General features: G+C 45.3%; 1 protein-coding gene across 1 annotated transcript in view; it reads right to left on the bottom strand.

Annotated features, from left to right (window-relative positions):
- LOC8037051 overlaps positions 1 to 19,574 on the bottom strand; it is a 104,328-nt gene that overhangs the window by 8,007 nt on the left and 76,747 nt on the right. Inside the window, exons 4-7 of the mRNA XM_029975013.4 lie at positions 17,512 to 17,849; positions 9,342 to 9,556; positions 1,499 to 1,661; positions 632 to 737 (exon numbers count right to left, since the gene is read on the bottom strand). Coding sequence (XP_029830873.3) covers positions 632 to 737; positions 1,499 to 1,661; positions 9,342 to 9,556; positions 17,512 to 17,849 — 822 coding nt within the window. The remainder of the gene's footprint in view (positions 1 to 631; positions 738 to 1,498; positions 1,662 to 9,341; positions 9,557 to 17,511; positions 17,850 to 19,574) is intronic.

The raw sequence follows: 19,574 nt of genomic DNA, 5'->3' as shown, positions 1-19,574 counted from the left end.
TTTATTGTCAACGTTTTACGTTACAATAAGTAACAGTCTACGTTCCAGATCGTATCAAGCCGGCCAATTTGCGTCGGCGCAAGCGGTTCCGCGTGTCTCCTCTTATTACTGCGGAGGGTCATTTTTCTAATTACAATGCAATCAAATGCAAAGGGGCAAGTAAGCTGGACAAGATTGATGGAAATAATCCCTGGAGAAGGGGAAGAAGTGCTTCGTCAACGGCTGGAACGGGTACTTTTTCATGTAGAGCGTCCTCTAGACACATTACCCTTTCGGATCCACGGAAAGATTTCGAAAAATCAGAAGCCCAACCCAATTTACAAGAGCAGATGCCTCGGCGCCCGACCGCTTTTGCTATCGACGGAGTAGGCGAGAATCGAGATGGACCTTTTATGACGTAGTGGCACGTCACGCGTGACTAGCCAATGGCGTGCCGCTGCGGCGATCGCTTCTGTTTTAGTGACTATTTTGGGTCAAACGGTTGTGATATTTGGACTCCGTAGGCACAAACACGTCAGAATAAACCATCAACTCGTTTTTTTTTTTTCGAAAAGCTCTTGAGATTTTTTTCAGCCAAATTTTAAGGTAGAATCTGAAAATTTGTCGACCAAAAATGTCTTTCAATACGTACGCGTCCTCCTGCTTTTTCAGGTGGTCGTACGCCTTGCGGAACCGTTTTCTGAGGTGGGACGTGTATTCCTTGGGCTCGAGTCCTGGGAAGCTCTCCATTGCGGCGCCTAAAAAAAGTGTAAAAAAGACCACTTTAACATCCGTGCTTTCCCAAAACATTCGATCCTGCCTGATATTGACAGAACTATCGTACATTTTAAAAATAAGAACGACACTCTGCTCGTTTTACAAATTGTCTTTTCTATACCTTTAAAACCTCGCCCAGCGAGGAGTGCGCATACATTGCTGCCTGAGAACAAAATATGCGAGCTCATTTTGTGACATTATGATTAAACTATATTTTTAAAACCATGCAAAATTATACTCTCGGAGATGTTCATTCTACAAAAGAATCATTTTAGATTAGAATTTTCCTGCAAACATTTTCCTGGAATAGCTACCAAAGTAAGCACGTTTTGCTTTGGAACTAAGTAAAGCCAACATTTCATTCACTACATAACAATATTAAAACCAAATAAGCATGTTCAACTAAGCAGGAAAAGCATAACACCTATAATTTAAGAAAATGAAGGTTCTCAGTTTTAAGATTTGAAATTAAATACTTTAACGACTACGCCGTTTTTCTCATCCATTTCTCTTCTTTGCATTGGTGCTTAGAGCAACAAAACTTTAATAAACAGTTTACCTTCCTAACGTTAACTTGTGACAAACTGTGAAACTCCAATTTTATTCGCTTATATATATCTGACAATTTTCGTAATTCTTATTCGTGGCTTGACACACATGAAGAGCATTATAAATAATTATCAGCTTTTAAATTCCAAATTAACATTCATTGCGTTCAATAGTATTTAATGGGAGTACTTACGACGGACGGCCTTTTCGGCTAGCGTTCCTTTGAAAACAAGCTTCCCCTTTGATCCCTTGTTGTAGTTGTAGGTGGCAGCTAACTCCAACGAGAACAAACGAGTCATCATGCCGTCAGCCTTCTCTTCAAGTGTTGAGCCGTCAAAGCTCTTGAGGTGGGAGACCTGCAAGTAGAATTGCCATGAGAATATTTTTAAAGAGTGCAAAATACAGGTAACGGGACACAGATGAGAATCGGGATATTCAAATTGCAAAACTAAACTACGCATTATATAAAATTTAGAGGTACCCAAACTGGGACCACATGCCGACGTGTCAGAGATTATGGCAATATAATATAAGGTGAGAAGCAAAAAACGAAACACCCGAGTTCGACTGCGGAGAAATGACTTCCAACCGCAAAAGTAGATAAACCGCATCTGAGTTCTGCTAGATCTGTCGAATAGTTCCACTCTAAACATTCACGTGCGTTCCTTTCCCATCAAACACTTAATAGCCAATCACAGCAATCAGCAAAACGTGCTCGGTGAATAACGGGGCCAAACATGTGTTTAGACCCAAAAATTAAGTCTTCGTTAGGACACTGAGCGTGACGTTTCACGTTGCTCAGTGTCCCAGGGCCGACTTCATTGTTATAATTATTTCAAAATACTATCAGTCTCTATTGAGACTATGATAGGGTGGGTATACAAGTGTACAAAGAAAACAACAACAAGAGCAGCACATACTTGAAAAGCTACTACAAAATATATCAGCAAATAATCAAAGAAAATACTTTGACAATGAAAGATAAAAATTAAATCCGTCATGGGCTATAATGCGCTGGCAAAAAACAATACAAGAAAACAACATTTTATTTCACATTTTGCAAGATGCTATATAAGAAAAAAAAAAGCTTCAAGTGATTGGCATACCACAGCTTGCTCCGAAAGAAGATTCTAGTCACTTATGGTTTGTAGAAAGAATGAGTATCTGAAACAGTCCTTGAAGAACCGGGGCTGATGAAGTGCGCGACTGTGCTTGTTTCGAGTTATTCTCGACTTGGTCAGGAACTAGGTAAGATGTTTTATCTATCTGCAATAAGCCATTATTAATCATGTCTAAAAATTCGAATCTTTTTTTGTTTACGTCTTATCTTAAGTAATGGAATTTTGGCTTTTGAATAAAGTGCCGTAGGTGAATCCAGACGGCGATATTTGAAAAAAAATGAAACGTACAGCAAGTCATGATTATAATGCAATTAAATGCAAAGGTGCAAGCGAGCTGGACGAAAATAATCCCTGGAGAAGGGGAACAAGATGGACAAAGGACAAACACAAATCTCCAAATATGGAGAGGTCCCGGGTTCGATACCCGGACGGCGGACCAGGTCGATTTTTTCGGTCGCGCACCAGTCACCTTGGATATTTGTGTTTGTCCTTTGTCCCTCTTGTTCCCTTTCTCCAGGGATTATTTTCGTTAAAGCAAGTCGTTGCACCTTTTCTAGCTTTAGCACATTCTTAACAATATCAGGATCCCACATTTCGCATGCGTATTCCATCAACGGACGAATGAGTGTTTTATAAGCCAAAAGTTTTGTGTTCATTGAACTTAATTTCAAAGAGCGCCTTAAATACCACAGTTTATAATTCGCTTTTTTTTTACAATACTATCAATATCAGCACTCCAACGGAGATCGTGAGAAATAATGACACCCAGATATTTGTAACTGCTTACCCTACTAGTGGATACCCTTCGATGGCGTACGCGAATTCAATGGGCTTTGCTTTATCTGTAATAGTCATACAAACGGTTTTATCTAAATTTAGTGACATTTGCCAAGTATTGCACCACTCACCAACGCGTGCTAAACACGTGTTAAGATTAATTTGATCGGTGGGCTCCTTAACCTATGTGTAAAAGATACGGTCGTCGGCAAAGAGCCTAACCTTAACAGTTAAATTGAAGAGTATATAAATAATAAATATTAAAAAAGGACCGAGCACTGTCCCTTGAGGTACGCCTGATTTTTCATCGATTAAAACTAAATGTTTATCTTTAATTTCTACAAATTGTCTTCTTCCTTACAAAAAAACATCTCTATCCATCTGACGAGACCTGGGTTCTTCAGAATATATTTTAATTTGAGTCATACTTTCCTGTGGTTAACCTTATCAAATTATTTTTTCTATCTAAAATATAACATCAACTTGGCCTTTACCGTTCAGTACTTCAAAAAATCATGCGTGGCTTCAACCAGCTATTAGGCTTAGACACCTCTTCTACTACATGATTCACCGAGCTTGCTCCACAGATTGTTGTGATTGGCTATTAAGTATGTGATGAGAAAGTGAACACACGGGCATTTTTAGAGTGCACATGCAATCCTTGTTTTCGATCGCCGTGTTAAGTCACTCGAGGTAAACTTCCTCGATGAAATTGAAGCTCGAGGTTGCCAGTGGAACCGTAGAATAACGGGTTGTCTCAAGATTGAAAGCAGTTAAACAATAAAAATGCTGCAAAAATAAAAACTCTCAGCCTTTCCTCTCTGGTAAAGAAGGAAGAGCAGCGGCGCTGTAGCTTCTGTTCTCGGTGGTGGTTTTCCAAGCGAGCGATCTGCTCTTCTTTCGCAAGGGAATCTGAAGCGCTCGATGCAGTGGAACTTTTGGGCGATAGCGGCTTTGCGGCTGTTGCGGAATCATTCACGCTGCTGCGCACATCGCCGTTCATTCCGCTCCCACTCTTCTTCCTCCGAAGAAAGGTTGCCGCCATCTATGAGCCACGGCGGCAACCAGTTGTCTAGTCGCCGCCATCGCTGATAGATGGCGGTAGCTGTCCAGAGTTCGGTGTCATTATTTCTAATACAGCGGACAGGATATTCTGGGGAAACTAGCCCTTAACAACTCCACTGAAAAAAACGTCCTTTACGGCGCTGACAATTAGGTTCGCCAATGTACCAAAGCAGTTCCGAGACTTTAAACCACGCGAAAATGCAACCAACTCTGCTGATATTCGAGATATTAACAAGATATGTTCCAACGAGGTATAGGGCCTTAGAGTGATAAACTGGCAGCTGAAAGTGGCCCCCAATTGGCCGCCGCCATGTTGTACAATTTTGACCACTAGACACGTGACCAGGCCAAATCTATGACGTAACCAGACCAAATCTCTGGCGTCAACGATAAGGTGGCAGCGCCCAGTGCGTGTCGGAAGCGTTGTGGGCGTTGATCGGAGTGTGTGGATTTCGTGTGTGGAATTCGGTTTTTCAGGGTTTTGTGTGCTCTCCCGCGTAGGAATAACGTGAAGTACGGGGGAATGAGGCTTTTCTTTTTTTATTTAATTCAGAGTAAGCCAGATTCGGTCCCGTGCTTCTCCTACGGGCTCGGATCACTACCTCGGACATCGCTCGGTCGTTCGAGTTTAATTAAAATATCCGCAATCGTTAACCACGGGAGCTCCTCGATAATCGCTGTGTCGAAAAGTACGTCGAACCCATCCGGAACGCGGAGTCTAAAGGTATGTAAGACGTAACCAGAACGCGGAGTTCAAATGGTACGGCGGACGTGCCCGGGCAATTTTCTTAGCTCGACCGTCAAGATTCGCATTTGAAGCAGCGAGAGAAGTGTTGAAATCTCCGAACTGCTCGGTGCTCAGCTAACTACGGACCACTTCACTATGTGATCCGTAGTGACGTGAAAAAGACCGATGGCGGTCACACCGGGCGGACGGCGGCTCCCGGCCGCCTGCCGGGTGCCTGCTGTGAAGGGGCGACAGTCGTGTAAGCAGTACTGTACCAGCTTCTCTGATAGTTATGTTGTTCTCGAGCACCTTCCCGATCACTAAACCCCGCAAACGCGTGCTGAACTTTCAAAAGGTGTCTGCCAACCTGGAAAGCCTTGAACTCCCAGGGAATTTCGGATCATCTGGGAAAGTCAGGGAATCATTCAAAAAGTGGGCTAGATAAGGGAAGACGACTAGTGAAAGCGGCATGGCGGTTGCTCGTCGGCACGGCCATGCTGAATGACATTGCCGAAATGACATCCTTCGACTCAAAAACTCAAGGAATTTGATCAAAATAGTCAGGGAAAAACTTGGAAAAGTCGGGGAATTTGAAATCAGTAGTTTGTTAGACACAATGTTTGATTTTCTTGGCACTCCACGCGTTTTTACACACGACAGGCACTCGCCCGTGTATCACACGGCGGCCAGGCCAAGCGGCTGCCAGCCACTTATGCAAGGTCAATAAGACGCAAGCGTGGAACGCTTTCGGACTGCTGCAAATACACCAGCGGGAGCGTCCGGCCGCAGTCCGCCACTCAAGTGCCTGCTGACGCGAACGCTCAGTCAGGACCACCTTGAGCTGTTTTTTGCCACTGTACGCAACAGGACGGGTAACAACAACAACCCCACAGCGCTAGAGTTTCGGTCAGCGTACAGAAAGTGCTTGCTCGCCAACGTCCTGCCTTCAACTTGCGGCAACTGGCAGGTCGACGGCACCGAGACGCTTCTCGTAAGCTCGTCGGCGCAGCACCAGCAAGGTCAGAGAAGGGCTGACGATGCAAGAGGCAAAGAGGCCAACAGTACTGCCTCCTACAAGCCGCTTTCAGAATTCGCTGAATGTGTTGTAGAATACATTGCTGGAAACGTGGCAGTCAACTTTGCAAAGATGACCAAGTGCCCTGAGTGCTCTAAGATCGCACTTCTTACAAGAGCCAAGAGCGACCTTATACTGATCAAGGATGCTGGGGGGCTCCACAGCCCCTCACAGGACATCCTGGGCTTGTGCAAAATAGCGGAGAAGGTGCTTCGCAGGCACTTTGACAAGGCGGCCAAAGGAGGTCGAAGCTGGCTACAAAGACTGCAGGCAGAGGCAATGGCCATCATCTTCATGACCCCGCTGTTTAAGATCTTTGACCACCTCTTCCTGTCACAGACAATCGACAACCAGTCCCACTGCGCAATTATGGTCAAGACAATGCTGGAATACTTCTTCAAGCTGCGAATCCACCACATGTGCCGTGAGCAGAGTGCCGCAGAAAGAGGTAGCACCATCCGACAATTCTTGACGAAGTTGGTAATCTTTCGCGGGCATTGATAAGGGTCACGAATCCACTGCAGCACCAAGGCATTTTCACTCAAATGTCAGCTTTGTCGTGAAAACTGCACCCAAAACAGCTCTGCACGCTCCATGTAACATAATCACAAGAGACGATGATTTAATGAGCAAAGAGTGCCAAGAATGGAGCCAGAGATGGACAAGCAACATGGCAAGGTTGGTTTATAGAGCTCATATGACCCTCAATTGGGGGACGAAGAGGGCTCATGTGTGAACTCGCTGCCCCGCAACCTGCGGGAGCTATGTGAGCAAAGGCAACACGACCTGCGAATGGGTGCACAAGGGCGGAGGGGTCCCGCAAAGCTTGCTTTATGAAAGAGTGAAACATAGTCTTCAAGTGCATGCCTAGCTGGGGATCTACCTGCGCAACGGGAATGGAATTCTGCTCTCCGAGTGTAATAAAGTGACTTGCGCACTGAACGTGAACCTATTCACTACTATTATCAGGCGCTGTGTCTAAAGATAGGTCTGACGTACCTATGATGCAAAATCTAAAGATACGTCAGACGTACCCAGGACGCGGAGTCTGTGTCGGGTGTCCTAGCGTGGGCAGTCGGACTGCGGCCGGACGCTCCCGCTGGTGTATTTACAGCAGTCCGAAAGCGTTCCACGTTTGCGTCTTATCGACCTTGCATAAGTGGCTGGCAGCCGCTTGGCCTGGCCGCCGTGTGATACACGGGCGTGTGCCTGTCGTGTGTAAAAACGCCTGGAGTGCCAAGAAAATCAAACATTGTGTCTAACAAACTACTGATTTCAAATTCCCCGACTTTTCCAAGTTTTTTTCCTGACTATTTTGATCAAATTCCTTGAGTTTTTGAGTCGAAGGATGACATTTCGGCAATGTCATTCAGCATGGCCGTGCCGACGAGCAACCGCCATGCCGCTTTCACTAGTCGTCTTCCCTTATCTAGCCCACTTTTTGAATGATTCCCTGACTTTCCCGGATGATCCGAAATTCCCTGGGAGTTCAAGGCTTTCCAGGTCGGCAGACACCTTTTGAAAGTTCGGCACGCGTTTGCGGGGTTTAGCGATCGGGAAGCTGCTCGAAAACAACATAACTATAAGAGAAGCTGGTACAGTACTGCTTACACGACTGTCGCCTTTTCACAGAAGGCACACGGCAGGCGGCCGGGAGCCGCCGTCCGCCCGGAGTGACCGCCGTCGGTCTTTTTCACGTCACTACGGATCACATAGTGATGTGGCCCGTAGTTAGTTCAGCACCGAGCAGTTCGGAGATTTCAACACTTCTCTCGCTGCTTCAATGCGAATCTTGACCGTCGAGCTAAGAAAATTGCCCGGGCACGTCCGCCGTACCGTTAGAACTCCGCGTTCTGGTTACGTTTTGCATACCTTTAGACTCCGCGTTCCGGAGGGGTCGACGTATCCTTCGACACAGCGATTATCGAGGAGCTCTCGTGGTTAACGATTGCGGATATTTTAATTAAACTCGAACGACCGAGCGATGTCCGAGGTAGTGATCCGAGCCCGTACGAGAAGCACGGGACCGAATCTGGCTTACTCTGAATTAAATAAAAAAAGAAAAGCCTCATTCCCTCGTACTTCACGTTATTCCTACGCGGGAGAGCACACAAAACCCTGAAAAACCGAATTCCGCACATGAAATCCACACACTCCGATCAACGCCCACAACGCTTCCGACACGCACTGGGCGCTGCCATCTTATCGTTGACGCCAGAGATTTGGTCTGGTTACGTCATAGATTTGGCCTGGTCACGTGTCTAGTGGTCAAAATTGTACAACATGGCGGCGGCCAATCGGGGGTCACTTTTGCCTGATGAACGGTATGCTAGTTTATCACTCTAAGGCCCTCTACATCGTTGATATGTTCTAACTATGATAGAATTTTTAAATCGAATAGACCTATCGCAAAATTACCCAAGCAGCAAGGAAGATGCAGGGAATGGTGTTCTACGCGCTGCACGCGCAAGCCTTCCCCATATAAGCGATTCGAAGTAAATAACCATAATAAAGCGTTGATGAACGCTCGTTGAAGATGCCTTTCGTTTTAGGCTTTTGCATAAGAACTGTTACTGCTGCACACGCCAGCATGTGCGTCGCGTGGAACAACATTCCCTGCATTTTCCTTGACGCTTTGATAATTTAGCAACAGGTCTATTTCGCTATAGTAATCTCCATTTGACGTTCTGGGGGGGGGGGGGGGGGGGGGGGTTGGCGGTAGAAACGACGTGACGTTTGCCGGGTACACAGCTGCAATGGTAAAACAGCTGTAACTGGGCGCAAAATTTGCGTCCAGTTGAGTAATTTTAGCTGACAAAGAGCAGATTTCACGACAAATATCTCAAAGCAGGCTGCTTTTATATTACCTGAGTCTTTTAGGCTTCTGTGGTAGTTGCCCTCAAATCGTAATAGCAACATGGGCCATAAAACCTCGAATTAAAAACTTAATCGGCGCTTTCTTGTTATTTAGATGATTGATCGTGACAATTAATTCACCACCTAATGTCCGGCAAGCTCGATAAAGACGAAATTAGAATAGTATCTGTATAACGCACTCCCTTTTCCTAAAACTTTGAACTGAAAAAAAAAAGAAACACCCGGTATACTTATAGGTCAACAATTTGTTTTAATTCAACCTTACTAATATAGGGTTATCTCAATTGGCTTAGGATTAAAACAATCGAAACGATTGGTTTGAAAATCACTCCACCTTGATTGATTTTCTTACTTTTGGAAAATATCATTCACTATAATAAAACTGTAAACCAACCATGAGTTTAAAACTGTTTTCGTCTGCCAGAAGCGTCTCCACGGCTTCAAACTCCTCCGCTGTCTTCATCGGCAGTTTGCGTAGCACAGGATGGGCCAGAGAAGCAGCAGGGGGTGCAGCATGCACCTTCTCTTCAAGGGCGTCGACTTTTTGGTGAAGGACGTCCACCTTTTCGTGGAGTAGATCAAGGTCTTTATGAACTTTCTTGAAGGAACCTAGAGAAAGGTATTTTGGAGACAACATTCAGAACGCAAAGCTTACTGTGTCACTAGATACTATTTTGCTGCTCAGCAGTTGTCACACTGCAGAACACCAAAATATTTCTTGAAAGAGTCAAGTTAACGACACGCACATTGCTATACTTCGCCTCGCCCTGTGATGGACTACGAGCCAAAGCTGCGGGCCGTAAGGTCATATCACGATCAAATAAAAAGACTTGGTGTATTGCTCTGATTCAATCCTCAAGTAAGCGATATACTACGTGGTTTCAACGTATATTGTCATTGGACCTGCAGGTCAGTAGCTTTGACTTGTAGTTCATCGTAGGGTAATACAAAGTATAGCTCTTGAAAAAAATCGCATCCAATGGAATCGAAGAATTAAAAACAAAATTAAATTGCGACAATATAAACGCGTGAGATATTTCATGTTCCAAATAGTAGAGAGTTCTGGCATAACGCGATTCGTAGGATCCGAGGCCACGGTATCTTTACGTGCTCGCTCTGAAGAGCATGCTTTGAGGTTTAGTATGAGCTCACGGTAGCGTGGCGGCGGATTACGGACACGGTATGCTAAACCTCTGTAATAGAGGATTTTAACATACCTCTTATGCTGCACGTACGCTTACAAGTGTAGCTCGCGCTACACTTGCAAGCATACGTGCAGGGTACAGTAAAAAAAACGCACGTCTACTTCTCTGCAGAACACTCGGAGGGCCAATCACTGCAGTTCGCAGAGGCAGCTCAGCGGATGACAATGCCTAAACATATATTTAAACCAAAAAACGAAGTCTGCGATGTAATATTAGGCAATGCAAAACGTCAGGCTTGCATTGCTTAATGCTACATCGCAGCCTTCGTTTTTAGGTCTAAACATATGTTTCGGCATTGTCATGCGCCGAGCTGCATGCCTCCGTAAGCTGCATTGATTGGCTCTCCGAGTGTTCTGCGGAAAAACAGATGCACGGCATTTTTTTTTTTTTTTTAATGCAGCGCCCCCGGAGCGTTACCGTGCCTGTGAAAGCCAGTGGTAGTGCAGGGGTAAATTCTCCAATACTGAGTACATATGATTGAATCGTCAGGGGGACGCGGTTTTATAGAAGTCTAATCAAACTTGTAGTAGACAGGTACTCCTGCCAATAAACCTTTTTGCTATATTTTACAACCTAATCCCCATTTTAAATTGTTATGTAATGAGTGTTTGCTTTGCAGCGTTTTGGCACCATTTGGGAGATCCTTGTCGCACATATTAAAATTTCTGCCAGCCGAGATTATTCGAGTGCCATACCTGACTTTCTATGAAGTAGCCAGCTTTTCAAAAGATTTGTTTGATACATTACAATAACTTGCATAATGAACCATACATGGATAATGTCGTAGAAACAGGCATCATAAACCAAAACCGTATAAAAGTAAATTAGGCTAATTGCGAATCGGTCCGACTGTCTTCTATGTCAGAACATCCCAATCAAGCCCGGGGGTAGAATGCCAGAATGCGAATAGGCCCTTTCAATTTACCTGCACCCCCTGCACCGGTCCAAAATAGTAAAGGACGGGGCACTTCCGGTATGTATTGCGATAAGGGCGGACGTACACCGCCCAACACCTTTCTGGACCGGTGCAGGGGGCGAAGGTAAATCGGGCAGGTAATGATATCAAGCGTATATTTTCAAATTCAGTAGGCTGTGGTATGAGTGCACCTGGCAACAGATAAAGTACGTCATCTGTAGAAGTAAAACTTAAGGAGTGTGTTGGTAGACTTAAAAACAAAGATAACACAAAGAAAACCAGAACACAGACCGGTATGTATTTTTCAACTCACAACAGACATTTATTCAGGTGCCTACGACCGTCCGCTCGCCGGCTCTCCATCCCGGAGAGGACGAAAGGACCCGACAGGGCAGGAGATACGAGTTATCCACCAATGTCGGCTAGCCCAAACTGGAAAGCATTGGGCGCAGAAACGCGATTTCTCGTTCGGAGAGCAACATCGAAGGAGAGGTAAAGTTTACACCTGAGCCCTTTATGGCGTACGACTCTATAACCTTTCTTCCAAACGTTTGGCTGTGAAACCCCAAGGCGGGCGTGCGCTCGATCCTTGGCGAAGACCCACCGCACGCACGCCGATGCACCACGATCGGATGAGCCGAGTCCTCCCCGGGCTCCGCTACCTCTCTGGAAGGCTCCCGCAGGCGGTTGTTAAAACACCGGCCTGTCTGGCCTATGTATTCTCCGCCGCAGGTGAACGGGGTGGAGTAGACCCTCCCTTTTTTACATGGGACGAACTGATGCAAGTGCATTTTAGAGAGGGTCTTTTTAAGGGAGTGCAATTCACCATTTTACACAATTGTCCGAGCTTAAGTTTGCAGCTGCACGCCACCCCTACATCGAATCTATACGCCAGCGCCTTTAGCCGATGCGTTGTGTTCTGCGTAAAATGAATGACAGCCAGCCTCGTCTTCCGTTGTCTGGGTGCCAGTGTCGGAGTAGCAGGGCCGGAAAGTAGCCTCTTAAGCGAGATTTCCAGCAGGTCCTCGGCAAAGCCGGCCTTCTTCAACCTCTGCGTCTGTAGCCAGACACTATGCTCCGCGTAAAGGGGGCAGGATCTAGAACGCGCTGACGTCATAAAGAACTTGAGGAGTCCTAGTTTATTTAGCGGTCTTGGAGTGAGAGCTAGCGAAAGGCGGAAGTGGCTTTTCCGTCTTTTGCCTAAACTCCCAGCAGATTCCCCCGGGACGGATCGCCAAACGAAGGTCCAAGAATTGGAAAGTTGCGTCGGAGGGGTCCTCCCCTTTAATGAAAGATCCACCGGTCCCGACGAGAACGCCTCCAGGGTAGTTTCAGGGTATGTCTGCTCTCCATGTATGATTAGGTCGCCATCTACACAACGGTACACCCGGCGGCAAGGCGCGGAACCCTCCAGTCGCTCCCTGATGGCCAGATCTACATACATGAGAAATACCTCACTCAGAAGCGGTGCAAGGAACGACCCGATGCACACCCTCACTCTCGGAATATACGTACACCTTACCCTCATGCACCACTAAGGTTGAGCGGAGGTAAACATCCAAGAGCTCCAGGAAGCCGCTGACAGCAAAACCCAGAAAGCAGAGCTCCAGGAAACCACTGACTGCAAAAACCCATAAAGCAGAGGTCCCACTCCGTAGCATTGTTTTGGAGAGCGGGTCCTGGTAGAAGAATTCGGCATCCTTTTTAATCAGGAAACTGTCTTCACTGACACACCCTCAACCCTTCCGTGTGACTAACACCTCAGAGCTGATCTCCCATCTTGAGCCCCTCCACGTCTCCTCCGCGACCCTCGGGTTGTTCTCTCTGGACACTGAGGAGGTGTTCTGTTGACCGTTTTACTAAAAGAGGGCAAGAGAAGAAAGAAGAAAGAGGTACTGGAGGTTTCCCTCTTGCTGGAGTGCTAGAAAGAGTGAAAGTCGCCGGCGAGATGCTTCGCCTGTGTTGGGTGGAGGCATTGCCCGAACGCCGTTCGCGCTTTCTTCTCTGTTTTAAACTCCCATACTTATTTAGAGCCACGGGCTTGGATGACAACATTCCCCTGATCATCGTGACACCATTGCTCGGTCATTGGATGCACAAATAACGACAGAACGCGTCAAATACTGTCCGACGGCCTGTGTAGCTTGCACGGAATCCGGCAAGGCGAGTGCGGCTGCAATGTCTTTAAGCTCCATCGCTTTCTACATGACCCCGATTTCCGGCGGCAGTGGCTTGCGTCCCTAAACCGAAAAAAACCTTTCCCCAACGCCATGATTTTGAATGCGCTCGGAACATTTTGTGAATGGAGCGCGCACTGGACTTGACGCTGTACCGTCGATAAACATGGGGTACGCTCGCAAGGTGCGTGCAAGTTTTCTCCTGATAATCTGTTTCAGCTTGTAACATTTTGCAACTAAGTTCATTTTAATATTGAAAATTTAAGGTGGTGACACTGATTCGATTTTATTATCTGCAACACTTATTGGAAGGCCACTTTCCGCGCCGCCGGGTAATCTAAAAATAGGATTCTTCTTATTTTCAAAATTAGTATATAATGTACTGGAAAGACATCTTCAATTTCTGTTGCTGAAAGTTGAAACGTGCTCATGCATCAATGTTTATAAACGTTGAAACTTGGTCAGGTATCGGTGTTTATGAACGTTTTATTTGAGCATCCCGTGCTGACGAATGCGTCTTTTCTCGAGAACTGAAAGCAGCGAAGTCGAGATTGGCTTACTGCCGGAGTGACTCGAACAGTGATTCAACGATTCGAAATCGATGCATGAGAACGTTATAACTTTCAGCAACAGAAATTGAAGGCTTCTTTCCGGCTACATTATGTACTAATTTTGAACAAAAAATTGAATAAGACTCTAGTCGCGTTATGAGGGTCAACATAGCTTCACGGCTCTCCGAAACCACGCAGGAGATCGTGATTCAGGGAAGCATATAGAACTAACTTTTCGACCATTTCCAGCCACAAGCGGCGGCAAAAATGAGCTTTCGGCTAAGTGTTGTAGTTGATAAAATTGAGTCATTGCCAAAACTTCAAAAGTTCAATATTAAAGGGCAACTGCACTCCAGTTTTACGATTTTGGTGCTATATACTGTTTACTCAAAGTCGGCGATCCTGAATCACGAGATATAATTTGTTTTTCGGTAGTGTGTATAGTTTTGCAGATATCGCGTATCCAAGTTTCGTTCCACTGGCACGGCAAAACCGAAACTACAGGCTGAAGCAGCTTGGCAACACTGATAATCGGTGGTGCGTCGACTGCATCACGTAGATATCGTCCCGTGCTCCCGAGCCGACGCATTGATACTGCCGGCCCAATCGCACGTGGAGCTGGCACATATTTTTTTTTTATCGCTGCACTTCGTAAATATGCACCAAATGTAGCAAGTTTCATTGTCCATTTATCATTTGGCCGGCCGAAAAGCGAATCCGACTGCTCATTTCCCCCTCTGCTACTCCGACACAGGCACTTAGACAACGGAAGAAGAGGTTGGCCGTCATTCCTTATTAGCCCCGAGAGCGAACAGAAGCGTCGCTGCGGTCGCTGCAGTCGCCGCGCCCTGATTGGGTGAGATGTGCCGTGACGTCAGGGGAAGGACTCCTCTCGCGATCTCGCATGATCCGGCTAGCTTCCCTGCCCCGGTTTCCTGGCTTGGCCATTGTTTGCCGCAAGCATTGCGGGGAGCGGGACCTCGTTTACGCGGTGTACAAGACGCTGGGTTAGGCCGATACCGACGTGCTCAGTGCTTCCGTACCTTTTATATTCAGTATATGTATATTCAGAAAATACGCCGTGTAGTTTGAAGTGTCGTTTGCAATTAAAAGAGACACTGCTGCAGGTCCCCAAAAGCTTCCTGAGCCTCCAAACGTTCTAGAGCTGGACTCTCTGACAACCGAGGAAAACAGGAGGAACAGCGAGCATTCGAACGGCTGTCCGATGGTAGATGCTGCACTAGTAAGAGAAAATCTGGAACCTGCGAAGGGTAATAGTTTGCGTGAAAAAAGTTTCTGATATTTTAGCTTCAGGACAATTAGATTTAGCTAAATTCTCAATTGTAGAGCCTAAGGGACTAATAATGGGCTAGACACCTTCGCTTACGTTTGTTGCACGTTACTTGAGGGCTGATCAGGGGCGTAACGTACGCCCCTGAATAAATGTTTGTGTTGAGTTGAAAGATACATACCCGTCTGTGTTTTTGTCCTCTTTGTGTCTGTTCTAGCTGTTGCTTTTTTTATTTTTTATTTTTGTTTTGTTTTTGTTTTTTTAAATATGTAGGAAGTTCACTATATTTCAAACATATTATAGCCGCAGGAAGCCAAGCATTCAGAATATGGGAAAATGTTTAAACAGGCACTGAAGTCGATTCTGAGGTCATCCTTTTGTGGTCACAACTCGATCTGGACGCTCTAAGCATCCCAAAAGAAGAAAAAAAATACAATAGTGCGCAGCATATTTCTTTGTTAAAAGCATGTGCAAAGATCGCAACACGCCTTTTTTGGGAAGAATTTTCTTCCGAGTGAAGTGGTCGACGAAGGGCGCTTGTCGGCGAGTTGCAATCAATGGCTTCGCCCGCGGTGAAAAAGTGCCGTCTTATCCAAATGTGTACCCATTAAACCCTCTTCAAAACAAGTTAATATAAAATCATTTGGAATCTGCGCTTGTTGCAAGGCTCTCGTTGGTCCACACAATGTAGTCCGCGAGAAAAAAGAGTCCACATGTTTTTCTACTGCCCTGAGATGAATAGGCGGTTTTGTAATATAGCACTTGGTAGATGTGGGAACAAGCACCTTTTAAACAATATAAGGTCAAAACGACCTGATAAACAATGACTCCAGTACATCGTACCATGGTGGTTGATTATGCTGTTTTAGGTAAATTAATTGTGGGATTTTTATCTAGGACGAAAATTGGAGCCTCGAGAAGCAAACTTTAAGGTGCATTGGTAGAACAAGTACGTACGTTGGTTTTGTACGTTATGAATGTAAACCTTAGCTGGATATGCAACGCAGTTTCCAATATACATCACGTTTTTTTCCCCAATCAACAAATAGTCAATCTGCCAAAATATTTGTTCCAATTCGATATTCTTAGCGTATCAAATATGCTTTATGATCGAAACTTTTCTTCAGCCACATGGTTGATTATAAAAAGCATTATGCAAATTGAAGTGAACGTCACAAGTCAAATAGAAACCAAATGTAAGACACTGAACATGATTTTTGAGCTTACGTCTAACATATGTGCGATTAACCAACATTTTAGGGGCTTTTTCCTGTCATATTTACATACAGTACATGGCTTGAGCTGGGCAACATTTTTCTACTCCTTCGTCCCGCTTCCCACGTTTTCTGGCATACCAGAATCGGAGCCGGCTGTTTTCATCATTCTAAATCTGTAATTAAAAAAGGAAGATGATTACGCCTGCGCTGTGAGGGGTCAAAGTTATTTTCTCAAATTATAGCTCATTGTGAAGCACCCTTTCAAACATGGTAGTTCTTCCTATTGGCGGCAAACACGTGTTCAACATATCAATTATTGATGTCATATCTTGTTTCATATGAATCAACGTCGTACTAGCTTGAGTCCGGGTGACTATTATCAGATTTCGAGGCTGAAGTTGAGCTAGTTGGTACATAATACAAAAGTAAACAGTCAGCTAGACCAATAGGGACAAAACACAGAGAGAGAGAAAGAAAGACATACACACCGCTGACTATCAACTGAGACTTTATACTTCTTCTTCATCACCATCACCTGGCCACTGAGGAAAGCACTGATGACTGCGTCAGCATGCCCTCCATCACGGACAGCAAGAAATAAAGGCAGATTTCGCAATGTGACACGGCCATGTGAAAGGGAATAATAGGGATATGTCGGCGGTGATTTGTGGGTTGGGTTTGTGGGTTGCCCAAATTTAATAATTTAATTTAATTTATTTTAATTTAGTAGTGTAATTTAAGGATTTAGGGTAATTTATTGGCATTACTTTAGGTGTGAATTTTTGTGTCGAAGTGATGAAGAAGTATAAAATCTCAGTTGATAGTCAGTTCTGTGTATGCTTCGGTTTCTTCCTGTCTGTGTTTTGTCCCTATCGTTCTAGCTGGCCGTTTACTTTTGCAGATTTCCAGTTTTCCTGCAATGACCAAATTGTCCATCAAGCGTAGCTTGTTGAGTCTCTAGCGCAGAGAGAAGCCGCTTTATACAATGGCTGACGGAACCCACGTTTGCAAAAAGAATAAAGGCTATCTACCTCATCTTTTCAGCTTAGCCTCGAACAGAGCAACGGATTCATAATAAAGGCGGTTTGCGAGCGGCCCAAACCGTACATACTTAACAGTATTCCGGCTCAATCGTCGACGACGTTGCAAACGTTACTTATGCTCTCGTGCGGAGGTTTTCGGAATGGAAAATCGAGTGATCCCTTACCGCCTTCCTTAGCGTCCCAAGAATTCACGTCGCCTGCTTCGCGCTTGGCGGCACCAGGATTCTCTTCGATGTCCCCGTCACTGGAGTCGTCGATCAAAATGAGGACACTGTGGTTTCCGTCATCGGCGTCATATTGGAGTTGGTTGGCGTGGTCAGCCCTCAGAGGTGGAGTAGGTGGCAGGAGACTCTCGCTATCTTGAACCCCTTGTTCACCGGACGGCCAAGCAGAAGTCCCTGGTTCGTTTGAGCTCCCGGGATGCTGGACGTGGACGGGACTTGGCCGATCTGCCGCAGCACCGACGAGGTTGCCAGCGCCGCTCCCTTTGGCACTTTTTATACTGGAACAAAGAAAATCATGAAGACAATATAAGAGGTAACATCAGTGTTACACAAACGTTATTAGATCAACATAGTTACGAAACTGCCGAAACACGCTGTTTACGCGAGCAGCACCCCCCCGCCCCCCCCTTCCACAACGGTCCGCCTCCCATCATTTGACGCGCCACCGTTTCTTGGGGGATGGCTGCTATGGAACTGCATGTTACACAGTGTTTGAAGAACAGCTTTCAGATGGCGCTTCGCCGCAGCGTCTCCGAAGAATTGTGTTTTGAAACGCAGCCTCTAGATCAGAGGTCTCAAACTCAAGGCAGGGGGGGGGGGGAGGGGGGGGGAGGGGGGGGAGAGATTCTTGAGGAAAGAAAAATAGCCCTGAAGGTCCAGAATGCGGAGCATCTTTGTCCGCCAGAGATCGTTGGGAATATTGACTTCGTATTCTGTGCTGCTTGTGAACTCGCCATTTTGCAAGTTACATATTTATCTTTGAATAGTTTATGTTACTCTTTTAGATAAAACGTGATGGGGCAAGAAAAAGTAAAATGGCGCCACTCAGGGAACGTGCTGGTATTTTTTTATGGAACAATAGGATATACCGTCGTTGTCCTGTCGTTCTCCTCACCCGAAAATGAATCGAATTCAGCATCATAAAAAAAAGTCCTTGCGCGGCAGAGATCTGTTAACTTGTTGATTTTTACGACCATTTCTAAGACCAGATTGCCTCGGAATTTACGAAATTGTGTACAACCAAAACGACACTAAGAAGGCAACGTGCCTGAATGATTACTTTCGATCTATCTTCCTACCTAAAGGTAGCAACTGTCCTCCACCACATGGAAACACCATCCTGTTAATGAAACCGGTCGAACTAAGCCTGAGAGGTTTGGAGGCGCTCTTGAAAAACATCAACGAAACCAAGGCAAATGGTTCCGATGGTATACCTCCACAAATACTAAAGCATTGTGCCGGACCTATATCGCTGTACCTTTATTTAATCTACGATAAATCACTGTACGCCGGTACCCTACCGGCCACTAAAAAAATTGCCCATGTTGTCCCTATTCACAAAGGCGGTTCAAAAAAAGAAGTTTCTAACTACAGGCCAATATCACTAACTGCTATCTCGTCTAAAATCATCCAACACATTTTAAATACAGAAATAATGGGGCATTTAATAAACAACAGCATTTCAATTAGTGAACAACATGGGTTTTGTAAAGGACTATCTTGCACGACACAGCTTGTAGAAGTTTTATCACGAACTGGCTTCTAATGTTGAAAATGGAGGGCAAACTGATTGTGGTTTTTCTCGATTTTCGTAAGGCATTCAGGACTGTGTCGCACCCGCTCCTTCTTTGTAAACTTCAGCTGTTAAACTTGTATTTTAGCGAGTTCAGATGGATTGAAAATTACTTATATTAGCGTCGCCAACCTCTTGTCCTTAACGCAAAAAATTCTGGGTACGTTGACGTCACGTCAGGAGTCCCACATGGCTCTGTTCTAGGTCCACTTTTGTTCTTAATTTATGTAAACGATATGTCCGTGCGAATTTCAACGTGTATATGGTTGTTTGCCGACGACTGCGTTGTTTATAACACAAATCGAGGATGAACAAGAGGCTGCTCTGTTGTAACGAGATCTGAAGTGTATTAATACTTGGTGCTCCACGTGGCAGATGAATTTAAATTAAAAAAAGTGTGACACCTGTGTTTTACAAAGAAAACAGAAAA

The sequence above is a fragment of the Ixodes scapularis genome, unplaced genomic scaffold (genome assembly GCF_016920785.2).
Source record: "Ixodes scapularis isolate PalLabHiFi unplaced genomic scaffold, ASM1692078v2 PGA_scaffold12__126_contigs__length_90152505, whole genome shotgun sequence".
Lineage (NCBI taxonomy): Eukaryota > Metazoa > Arthropoda > Arachnida > Ixodida > Ixodidae > Ixodes > Ixodes scapularis.
This window is presented reverse-complemented; position numbering and strand designations above follow the sequence as displayed.